The 13,018-nt window shown below is 36.1% G+C and overlaps 1 protein-coding gene across 1 annotated transcript; it reads left to right on the forward strand.

Moving 5' to 3' along the window:
* The first annotated feature begins 522 nt into the window (after positions 1-522).
* LOC134542393 (probable 26S proteasome non-ATPase regulatory subunit 3) lies at positions 523-11,740 on the forward strand. Its single transcript, XM_063386592.1, has 2 exons — positions 523-653; positions 9,891-11,740. The coding sequence occupies exon 2, from the start codon at positions 9,909-9,911 to the stop codon at positions 11,403-11,405; it is 1,497 nt and encodes a 498-aa protein (XP_063242662.1). The 5' UTR covers positions 523-653; positions 9,891-9,908; the 3' UTR covers positions 11,406-11,740.
* Positions 11,741-13,018: the final 1,278 nt, after the last annotated feature.

Genomic DNA, 13,018 nt, shown 5'->3' on the forward strand with positions numbered 1-13,018 from the left:
CTAGTGTACCTCTGTCTGTCCCCTTCACCAATACAGAATCCTTGCCAGAACAAAGTTTTTGTCTTTCAATTAGCCCCTCCTCATAATTTCCCCTACACAGTTCACATTCCCACTCCTTGTCTTTGTGACTTTCTAAGCCCACTGTGATCCCTCCACATTCTACGTGGTACCACTCGTCACATCTATCACACTGAACTCCGTTCTCCTTCCTTCTCGACGCTTTCCCACACCCCCTACATTTCACTTTACCTCCCATCTCTAATCTGTCACGTGCTTGCCACCGACATTCGCCATTTTCACTCCGCCTATTACGCACTCCCATCTAGTATGTGTATATATACAATATCTCACTAGCTCCTAGTATGATTTAAAACTTATTTCACTAAAAACCACTGTATATTTATTACGCCCTTCACTCATTTACATCACAACCGGTGTTCACATATACCACATCCGCCATGTTGATACGAGCCATGTTGGAAACTAAACGAGTGATCTTTGGAAGTGAGAGTACAATTTTTGTCATTCACAAACCATGTTATTGTTATCTTAGAGCAATATAAATGGAAGGAATTACAAAGCAGTTTAGCTAGTTCTTTTGAACTTAATTGGAAAACAGAAGTTTTTGCTTTATTTGATATTGATATTTTCAGGTAAGAATGTGTACTTTTTTTCATTAGCGGGTTGTGGTAATTTTTTTATACTCGTAATAATTCGGGTCATTTCTAGATTGAAATATGTTTTATATATTTTATAATTTAGGTGTTTGTTTGTGCTTATATATACTTCATATCATTAAATGCATCGATAATAAAGTAACAAGCCTAAATACATGCTGAAGGACATTTGATTTGGTATGTTACACTCGTAATTGGTATTTAACCTGGTGTTTAAGAGTCATACCCTTTCATTCCACCCCCCACCCCCCGTCACTTCTTTTTTGTAACCGTATTCGCCGGTTACTTCTACTTGCATATATAACCATCAGCGTTCTTTTCAACAGGCCATACCTTTCCATATTTCCCTTCCTACCTTACTAGGAAAGTATGCCTCACTCTTTTCGTTTGCGTACATTCTCCCGGGAGCTTCTACCCTTGATCTCACCGTCTTTTATACCCACCTCTGTGCACCCTAGTTCCCAGCTGTTCCCAGCCTCCCAACTTTCTCGTTATCACCTTAAACATCCTTACTCACCCTGTAATGCTTCCCACCCAAACTCCTTAATAAATTAAGACAGTCCCCCTCTTTCCCTTCCCTTCTCCACATGCTCATCACCCACCTTGCTGCTCTAGGCTGCATCTTCTGTAACTTCCTTACCTCAGTCACTATATAGGGATCCCAGATCACACTGCATGACATTTTATACCTATACCATCTTGCATGTTTTTAACCGCTTTTACTTTATGCTTGGCTAAGTTGTAATATTTATGTCTATGACCTGATATGACTGATTCAAGTGTATATACTAAGCATAATACACTGGGTAATACTGCAGAAGCTAGGCTTTTGCCAATGAGATGAAAACAATATTACAAATTCATATTATTAATATTATTAAACTATTCCAGAATTAATTTTAATGGGGGATTGCTATTAAATTGTATTTACATTACCGTTAAATCATGTGTTTAATTAATTGTACAGTTGTGATCATTTTGAGTAGTGCCATTTTTACAAGTGTGGGAAAATATAAAATACAGCATGCTAAATATGTGAATTTTAATTCTTTTGCTTATATTATTTGAATTCAACAGAGGTGTCATTAAATGGGAAAAGTTAGTTGAAATTAAAGATGAGATATTGCAACAGTTTCATAAAGACGTGCATTGGCTACTTATAATGCATCATTCGTACTTTTCAGCCAAAGCTCCGAAGTAGATGTTTTTAAGGGTATGAATTTTTTTTATTTTCTGTTGTTTGGTATGATTTGGGTAAACTGCCAGCTGTGGTACCGGTCGTGATAATTTATGTTCCATCTGTTTGGTTTTAGTTAATAGGGTAAATATGTAGTTGGGCGGTATTTGCGAAAAAAAATTTTAAAAATCCGAAAATACCTTTATTAGATGCTTTTCAACTTCCTCTTTTCATTAAAAGCAGCAGAGGTAAGAAATTCCAAATACTTTAGGAGATATCGAATTTTTAAATTTCATCATATGTAGTTCAGCGGTATATGCGAAAAAAAATGTTAATAATCCGAAAATACCTTTATTATATGCTCTTCAACTTCCTCTTTTCATTAAAAGCGGCGGAGATAATAAATTCCAAATACTTTAGGAGATATCGCCGTTCTTATTTTGCTATACAAGACCTGTGTAACCATTCGACCGTCACATTTTTTTTATTGCCATGTGTTTGTGAATGCCTAATTAATGAAAATGGTCGATTAGGTCAAGTCAGTTACATTATAAATACTTTGAAACTAAGAGTACATTAAAAATCATATGAATTAATTTCAATGGTTCTTTAGTTTTAAAGTATTTATAATGTAACTGACCTGACCTGACCTGACCTAACAAACCGGGACAAAGGATGAACAGTAACATCTCACGTAGAATTTTTTTGTTACTTATTACTTGCGCAACAATAACAAATAAGACTTTAAAATTAGAAACTTTAAAAACTCACCTAAGTTGGATGTGGTAATTAAACACAGTTTTAAACAATAAATGAACTAAATAATCACGTATTGGTTCATTTGAATTCTGGCCTATCACGAACAATCACGTGACATCATTATCCAATAAAAAAATAGATACTCGTAAACAAGAAACAATGGTGCACGCCACATAAATGCAGCACTGGTATTGTGATGAAATTTAAAAATTCAATATCTCCTAAAGTATTTGGAATTTCTTATCTCCGCCACTTTTAATGAAAAGAGGAAGTTGAGCATATAATAAAGGTATTTTCGGATTTTTAACATTTTTTTTCCGCAAATACTGCTGAACTACATATGATGAAATTAAAAAATTCGATATCTCCTAAAATATTTGGAATTTCTTACCTCCGCCGCTTTTAATGAAAAGAGGAAGTTAAAGAGCATAGAATAAAAGTATTTTCCGATTTTTAACATTTTTTTTTTGCAAATACCGCTCAACTACATATTTACAGTTAATAGAGTAGCTGACTGTTTTCCATGTGACATTGTCCAGATCCTGTTGTCGCCACCAAACTGTGCACCTGATACTCGCTGCAACTTGTTTCTGGGATTCTTAAGAGATCCTTAGGAATATTACGTAGTGATAACTGTTTTCCAAAATATTGGGACTTTGATGTTGTGGCTGGGGCCGAGTCTTCCACCTTCTTTTGTTTTACACGCCTCTGTTGAACTGGTTTCACTCCATAATTTTCCTCAATTTCATGGCTTGCTCATTTTTTATTTTCTTAGAATCTTGTGTAAATTTCAAAATGTCCTTTTCGTGTTGCATATTCTCAGTAATGTTTAAAACCAATTTTTTCAAAGAAAATTATTCATTTATTCCGAAAAGCTGTGCGTCTGTAGTATTACCACAAAGAATTAATACTAAAGGATGCTGATATTTCTTTTAATAATTGTATTCTCGTGATTAATTTTAACACGCATACTCAAATAATTATCAGGCAAAACCCTTTATCCACATATTGCTTAAACAGGAATGGAAAAAGTAAAAAATTTAGTGTGTTAAACAGGGATGTTGAGAATGGATCATAAAGCAGTTGAACATGAATATATTAAAGTGACAGTGACTGATGGATGCAACAATCATTTATATTTTTGTTATTTGATTGATTGTTTAGAAAAGTTACTAACTAATATTTAAACATGAAAAGGTTTCTTGTTTATTACTTTAAAATATTTTTTGTGTCATGTCTGTAACTACCGTATTTACTCGCATATAGGTCGCGGCAATTTTACCAGATTTGATGGGGGGGAAATGAAGTGCGGCCTATATGTAAAGAAAAAATTTTTAAAATTTTTGAGGAATTTTTTTTGCAGTACAGTAGAATCCCGCCTCTGATGCGTTCATTCCGTTTATACGACCGTTTTTTTTTTTTTTTAGAAACAGTGAAAAATTTGAGCAGAGAAAGTCGAAAATTTGAGTAAAATCGGCTGAAAAACAAGTCTGTTACACTTTGTTGGGCGCTATGTGTTCACGTTTATCTTGGCGAGAGCTGTACTGTAAGCAGGCAGGCATACAAAAGACGGCTAAAATTAGATACCACCCCTCTAGACTGTCCGCGGCAGTGTCTAGCCGAGCTCGGCGCGTCCACTATCACACGAAAAGCCACTGTGGTAGCTTCTGCGAGAGCATAAGAAACTTGTTCGGCCAGGCTGGCGGTAGCGGCGGCTTGACGTCATACATGACGTGACGCGACGCTTACCTCTCCCATCCCCTGCTAATTCTTCAAGGCTCATCCCTCCCAGAGCCACAAACCATGTAAAAACACCCTCCCCCCCTTTTCGAACTAACATTTCAACACATTCCTTTCCTTATTTCAATCTTCTGCGTGAGAAACTGTCAGCATCCTCCTCCCCTCCCACACAACGTGTGGCAATCGCCAGGTTGTATAGTCCATTCTCTGTAAAATAAATATTTTTATGGGCTTATACGACTGTCCTTCGCCGTTAATAAATACTTTATAAGTTTAAGTTATTATGATACAATTTGTTTATTAGTCACACAACAGTTTCTGCTGAAAAATCACTAATACCTCGAATTTTATTGAATAGAAAAATTTAGCAGGGCCGTAAATATATTTATTTTACTACATAGTTACTTTTCCATCTGCATTCGAACCTGTTTTCATTTTCTTTTTTCTTTTTTACGCTGTGAAGGGTCGTGGAAAAGATAATTGCTTGAGCTGTCAAAATAAACATCACTGACGGCAAGGGCGTGAGCGCATCCTGTCGGTCTGTCGCTGTGATTATCTACTCCAAAAACATGTCACAGCATTTCAGGATAGCATTGTTCTTATATCTTTCGTTTATAGCCGAATGTTTTCTACCTGATCCACACAAGTTCCTTCGCCACGTTTTGAACGAAAATAACAACCAGCCGGCTAGCATAGCCGAACTCGCGTGACGTGAATTCACTTAGCGTTTTTATTTATCGGAACCCATACCGCTGTAGATATGAAAAATCATAACAGGCCTTTTTTATTCGTAATTAAATATACTACAACTTTTATTCTGTGCATTTTTTCAATACAAAGCACTGTTTTCGAGTTATAGTCTACAATTAAGACATTTTAAGAAGTCAGGAATCTAACTTGACTTCAATTTTTTATATTCGGTTATTACGAGTACTTGTTTTTACAACAATTTATCACGCCATTATCAGCTCTCGTAGTAGCGGAGTTTTACAGTACCCCTTAACTCTTTCGCGCACGGCGTGCCGGCCGTTCACATCATTAAATTTCCGGTGTGACCTATATGGGGGAATCTTAAATATCAAATTCAAGACCTCAAATTATGGGTGCGACCTATATGCGATGGCTACCTATATGTGAGTAAATACGGTATGTTTTATGAAATATTTTTTTTTGTAGGAATTAAATAGTTTAATTGTCATCTAAAATAAGACAATCCAAAACAGTAGTCCTTTTATGATTAGCCAGATTGTCAATTGTAATGAGTATTGATATAGGCCTACTGAATTTTATAGCATGGTAGTTATTGATGGAATGACAGGCGAGGTTGGTGGGTTGGCAATCTGAGCTTTAAATTATGCTGTCATCTAAGGGTGTACAGATAGTGTGTCAATCTTTCTGTATTTTTTCAATTAACTGCTTTACTTTAGGGGGGGGGGGGGATTAATGAAAATGGTACTTTTGAACAGTACAGGTATTCCATTGTCTTGCCCCCCCCCCCCCTCCCCCCTCTCTCTAAAAAAAGTGTTTGCAAATTTCTACTGGATTTTGAGAAACATGCTCGTGAGTAGGTACTTTGGTTCGAGGAAAACTGAGTTGAAAGCCATTATAAACAAAAAATATTAAAATTGTTGTAACAAAAATACTACTGTGAATGTAATAATTTAAAATCAGTATTTGCACATTTTTAAAATAAAAAAAAATAAAAAAACTTAGATTTCAAGGCAGTTATTCACTTACACGTTTTCTAAAACATGGTGCCATAAGAATCAAGTGCACAGAATTTTCAACGCACTAAATTAAAACAGCAAGCATCATGTACAACAGGATCATGCCTGTAAGATATAATGCAGGGGAACTGGGTATTTTATATAACAAAAAAAACTTTAACTGAGAACATTCAAATCTATGACTGAGGCACTTGCATCGTCTTCGCTTTGATTAGAAAATGAGACATTCGTGATTGTCTAGAATCTTAGATGAAACATGGATTCCATGAGGTAGCCAACATAATTAGGAATTTGCCAACCAAAGCAATGTACATTCTGCCTCACATCACATGACAATCTGAAACATCAGCTATGTTTACATCAGAAAATATAATGCTACAAAACCAAAGAATCCACTACGAATGACTTTCTGCTCCCAAAAAAATAATGCTTTCACTTTGCAAACAACACACCAATTATAAACAACGGATTCATTTTGACGATTCTTGCCTCCATCCCACTATGTGGATGCCAGAATTGTCTGCAAACAACATAAGATCCATTACTACAACTAACTATAAAAACTGATGAATAACCCATGGTGGGTATTGACCAATTTCTGTTATTTGGCTGTGGGGCTGGGGTGAGGCAAGTCACGAAGCTAACAAGATAAAGGTTAGAATATTTGAAAACTGATAGGTATGTTACGAGTTGAAACATAGGATGATGACTTGGCTGTGCATTATGGCTTCTTACCTCAGTGGACTCCTAGAAGGTTAACAAAACCAAAGAATGTTTGTCAAGATTAAAGTGTAAGGATGCATTAAAAAAAATGCAGGAGATAATGTTTAGTGACCTTGTCAAGTAAAAATTGGAATCCTAATACTAAATTGAAATTACCCTATAGCGAAAAATTTTAATTCTAAAATGGTTAGATGTCCCTTTATTTTTTTGCATTTCAATTGGAATAATACATTGACAAAAAATAGGCTGTCATGGGGTTTGCTCACAAAAAAAAATGCTGTTATAAAAAAATTAAATTTATTTCTAAGGTGTGGCAATATTTCATTCCATTTTTTTATGTTACTTGGCCTGCTGCTTGTTGGAGAACGTAACTTTAATTTATATTTAGACATTTATTGTGTCTAGTTTAATGTAGACTGAATACACAAAACTATTTGTTTTGTAGACTGTGTGAATGTGATATTGTTTGTTGTCAAAATTTATGGAACAATGTTTTGAGACTGTAAGGTGGTCTTAGAAGTATTTTTTATGCTGATTTCAAATATGATTTTACTTTTCCTGTATCACGTAAGGTTTTTATACAATTCAATTTTCAGTTTTTTTTAAGGGGCAGTAAGAAACCCCTGGCCTGAACAAGCGTTTTCGGATGCTAAATAGCACATAATATCTTTAATACTTTATAATGATGATTGTGGGACATAATTTGGATAATAATGTAAATGAATGATTAAAACTAAAACCAATAAAAAGGTTATGTTGCAAGAGAGGAAATTGCTGAAAACTTAAAATTAAGTTGGTTTTCACCAATTTTCTTTCTTGTAATGTAATATTTTAGAATGGTTTCACTTTTAAGAATTAATTTACAATATTATCTCAATTATTTGCTACAATCTGAATTATAAACAAAGTATTAAAGATGTTATGCACTATTTAGCATCCCAAATAGCTTGTTCAGACCAGGGGTAAATAAAAAAAAACCTTCAATAAATTAAATTTTTGGACAGTCAAAAAATAATTTTGAGTTTCATTTAAAATTTGTGTATTTTATAACCCAGTATGAAATTGCAATGAACTGGCATTACAGTGGACAATAGTATAATATATTATACCCACTTTAAAATTTTATGACTGTTACGAAAACACAACAGTATATGACAATTTAATTCATCATCTTCGCTGATTTCACTTCAAGATCTGTCTGACGTGGGTTGAAACTTCTCTTCCTTGATTGTCTTCTTCAGCAGTGCCATCACTTTTAAGCATGAGCAGTAGTCCGCCATCATCTTTACATCCCACCTTCCCTGGTATCTCTTTTCCAGTTTTTTATGTCCTGGTGAAAACGTTCACCTTGTCATTCTCCAATATGTGAATGTTTCAGTAAGTGAAGTTTCTCACTTATGTTACATCCTAATTTCATGAAATCCTCCAACATTTTTTTAACGGTTCTTTTGTACTCTGGATGTTTTTTGTTACCTAAAAAGTTGGCCATAAATTCTTTAAAAGAAACCCAGGCATTTTTTGTACAGGATTCATTTTATTTTCGAACATACTGTCTTTTATTCATTTTCTGATCTGCGATCCCACAAATACCACTTCTTTCAGTTTCGCATAAGATATTTTCGGCAATTTTGTTACCTTATACTGAAAGCAGTCACCTTTTAGAAGTGCTTTAGTGAACTGTTTCATTAATCAAAGTTTAATATGAAGAGGAGGTAATAGTACCTTGCATTGTTGAACAAGTGCTACATTTATTAGGTTCTATGAACCGGGTTGTAGGGTTTTTCTTTTGGGCCAGTCTGTCTGCTTCCAGTGTTTATTATTGGCTCTGCTGTCCCATTCACAAATAACACATGGCATTTTTTGTAGCCAGATTGTAGACCAAGCAGCATACCAGCAACTTTTAAATCACAGCAAATTTAACCACAAATTGTCCAGCAATGTTTTCCATAGTTCACACATTTTAGCATAACTTTGAGATTTTCATGTGTTTCTTTGAGATGCACTGAATGTGCAATGGGTAATGAACCAAAGAAATTTTCATTATGTAAAATTGCACCTTTGAGACTACTATGGACAAGTCTATAAATAACCTCCACTCACTTGTATACCGAAGTAAGCATAATAGACAGTTCTCACAAAACTACTGATGTCTGGTCTTTGCTTAGCAGTTACATAACTGCTACAATTATAACAGAACATGTTTGGGTTATTTAAACACTTACGGGAACTCATTTCTTAAATATAACCTCACACTACAGCATGTAAACAATGAATTACTGTTTCCTTCCTAAAGCCAGGTGGGTGTAACAAGAGTTGCTGACTATTCTCTATTACCAAAATAAAATTTCCCCTTCGCAATGAAAATTCCCTTTGTAAAATGTTTGTTTCCATTAAAAAATGAGTTTTGTCAATATGCAAAAAAAAAACTATATGTGATAGGAAAAAACTGCAGATCTGGAATCAGAGCAAAAAACGATACTTTAGGAACACCTAAGATCAGAGAATCATAGACAATTATGTTGCATAGTGTAATTTATGGGTTCTTCCGAAGTGTAAATGTATGCTAATGTATCAAAACTTTAAGTAAAATACATAAATCACTTGGTTGATTTTTAGCCTCAAAATTGTCCTTTTGAACGTACCTTCTTTTAAACTTTCCTAAAATGCTTTATCTTTTAACTTTAATTAATATGAATTTATTGAAATGTCTTTTTCTAAGCCATATCACCAACTTAAAAAAAAAAATTTGAAGTCTAAAATATAAATATATACTAGCATGAGGTTGTCTAGTATTAAGTGGAATAAATATAACACATTAAAATCACAGTTTTACATTACATCTTCCCAGCTGTGATTGGTCTAGAGTTAACATGGTACATAGACAATAGATGGCTTTAACAAGCTTGCCTTTTAAGTAAATGTAAGTTTACATTGCATGCCAAGATTCATGTTAAAGTTACTTTTTTTATGTTGAAGTTTTGACGTGAAGTCATAAGATATATTGGCCTAGCTGTTGAAATAGTTATTTGCTGTTACTTTGTGGGAGACTGTGTGTATGTATTGTGAAAGTAGTTTTTTATGTTTCAGGTTCTCAAATTGGGTATAATGGGTGTACCATTAGAACAGCCTGCAGATGTTGTAATGAAAAATGCTGACAGTCCCAGTGAAGGTGAGAGTGTGGACTCGAAGAAAGATGTTGATCTTCTCACAATCCAGGATATCAGAGATCATGCTCGTCAGATTGAAAAAGCAGTTCAGAGTAAAGAGCCAAGATTCATTCTGAGAGTGCTACGCTCCTTGCCGAACACGAGAAGGAAGCTGAACCCAGCTGTGCTTCGAGGAATTATTACTGGCTTCTACACCCACTCCACTGCTGAGCGTGATGCCCTCATGGCATTTGTTGATGAATGTATGGAGACAGATGCCAGCACTGGTCAAAGAATGCGTAGCAGCAAAAGCTCAAGTACACCATTGTTGCCGGAAGTAGATGCATATATTAATTTGCTCGTTCTGCTAAAGCTGATTGATGGGGAGAAGTTCAAAGAAGCTGTCGAATGCTCTAATGCACTGATGCAAAAGGTAACTGTGCAGAATCGTCGTACACTTGACTTGATGGTGGCAAAATGTTATTTCTACCATTCTAGAAGCTATGAGCTTACAAACCAACTGGAAAAGATAAGGGGTTTCCTTCATTCGCGTCTACGCACTGCCACTTTGAGGAATGATTACGAGGGCCAAGGGGTGCTCATTAATTGCCTACTGCGAAATTACTTGCACTACAGCCTGTACGATCAAGCTGACAAACTGGTCTCTAAGTCTGTGTTCCCAGAGACTGCTAGCAACAACGAGTGGGCACGTTTTTTCTATTATCTTGGCAGGATAAAGGCTGCACGTCTAGAATATTCTGCAGCTCACAAGCATTTGGTTCAAGCTTTGCGCAAGGCACCTCAGACTGCTGCTGTTGGCTTCCGCCAGACGGTGCAGAAACTAGCAGTAACCGTGGAGCTGCTGTTGGGTGACATCCCGGAAAGGCAGATATTCAGACAGGCACCACTACGCAGATCACTGGCTCCATACTTTCAGCTTACTCAAGCCGTACGCATGGGCAACCTACAGCGCTTTGGCGAGGTTCTGGAAAATTATGGACCACAATTTCGCATCGATCATACCTTCACCCTTATCTTGCGGCTCAGACATAACGTTATAAAAACTGCAATTCGTTCTGTGGGATTGTCGTACTCTCGTATAGCCCCTGCAGACATCGCTGGTAAGCTTGGCCTGGATTCTCCAGAAGATGCAGAGTTCATTGTGGCAAAAGCGATTCGGGATGGTGTCATTGAAGCAACTCTTGACCCAGAGAGAGGATACATGCGTAGCAAAGAGACCACTGACATCTACTGTACACGTGAACCACAGTTGGCGTTTCACCAGCGCATTTCATTTTGTCTGGACTTGCATAACCAAAGTGTGAAAGCAATGCGTTATCCACCTAAGTCGTATGGAAAGGATCTGGAATCTGCAGAAGAAAGACGAGAGCGTGAGCAGCAAGACATGGAATTGGCCAAAGAGATGGCTGAGGATGATGATGATGGTTTCCCATAATTCAAAATCTTATAAAACACTTTCATACCAATTTTTTTTGTGTTTGTTTTGGGTGCTTAAATCCTTTATCATGACTGTTTACACTATAACAATTAATAATAAAAAAAACTGGCACAATGTTAACTAAGACAGACATATAAAGACAATAGTTTCATGCTCATGTCATAGTTGTGAGTAAAAGTTCCCTGCCCATGTGAACTAAATCTTTTTTATGTAGTGCTGAGAAGTTCAACTGCTGACATCGTAAGTTAATATTGTATCTAGTTAATTGGTCTATAATTAAGATAAGTACCATTGTATCATAATAATAAATATGCCTTCATTCTTTATTGTTATTCCAAAGGGCATAATTGAAATCTACATAGTTACTGCACAACACGAAAATATGAAAGTAGGTGGTTTGAGAGGAAAGTTGTGCCAATATTTCACAGCATGTATGTTCTCAGACATGGGACTGTGTATGATTCAAATTGATGTACGCCAATCCCCACTTAGCACGACTAATGTGTTCCTTAAAAATGTTCATGTTATCCAAAATCATGTATTCTGAAGCATTGGTCTCCATAAATAGCACGGCTAATTTACTTAATGTGTTCCAAAATTATGTAGGGAAATATTCTTTACCTAATATAAATGTGTAGAATAACACTCAACAATAAATATGTCACACCATTTATCTTTATAAGCCTACTATTGAATACTTTGTATGACAAATACGACACTGCGTAACTATCGTCAGACGGCTGGTTGGTTTGCTCGCCTAGGCTTGACCTTCAACTCACGTCACGTACCTTTCCATGAACTTTCCAAACCATCCTTTACTGGCAGTAACGATTTTTCTGTCCAAATATTTACATTTTAATTTTTTAAAAATTAAAGTGGTTATTCGTGTATCACCACTTGGTTCACACCAATCCTGTCAGACCCATGATTATTTTTTTTTCAGTTCACCATTCATTTAAGAACCTTTTCATTGTGAATCATATGTTCATGTCTGTTCCGGTATCTAACGTGATATATATTTCCGCTAGAACAACCAACAGCATCACTTACATCAAAAAAAAAATTTATAGAGTCATTTCGTACGATTGTGCTCACAGTTGACTTGCTTAAACCTAAAGTGCAACCAACATAAGTGTGGCCTTCATGATAATCTGCACGCCGTAATACTTCTAGTTTTGTCTCAAGTACTTGGAACTCCATGCATTATGCTCTCACTTGGAAGCTATGATTCCATTATGATTCCAACTGGAGATGCCAGTGCGAGTACTGTTACTGGCAGATGTTGCTTTGTGCTTGAGAGTGCAAGTTCCCTGCCACTGGCTAGACTGAAGTTCGTCATGGCCCACTCTGTGGCCAGGTGACAACGGTACAGCATGGCACGGCGGCATACACGCGGACATAAAAACATTTGTTCCTGTACACTCAATAGCTTAAACTGAACTTGTCGTAGCTGATGTTTGTACAACAGCCAATAGCGTAATCAGACCTGGGCGCGCATCTCTTCCCCCCTCATATAGCTAACTGTATGCCACGGTACATATGTTGTTTATCGAGTTAAAGCAGACTTCGTGGTGTAATGCCCGACTTTTTTTTTTTCCCTGTGGCAATTT

The sequence above is a fragment of the Bacillus rossius genome, chromosome 1, assembly GCF_032445375.1.
Source record: "Bacillus rossius redtenbacheri isolate Brsri chromosome 1, Brsri_v3, whole genome shotgun sequence".
Lineage (NCBI taxonomy): Eukaryota > Metazoa > Arthropoda > Insecta > Phasmatodea > Bacillidae > Bacillus > Bacillus rossius.

What these genes read in the sequence shown, in the direction of transcription:
- LOC134542393 (XM_063386592.1), top strand. Translation starts at nt 9,909, where the DNA reads ATGGGTGTACCATTAGAACAGCCTGCAGATGTTGTAATGAAAAATGCT.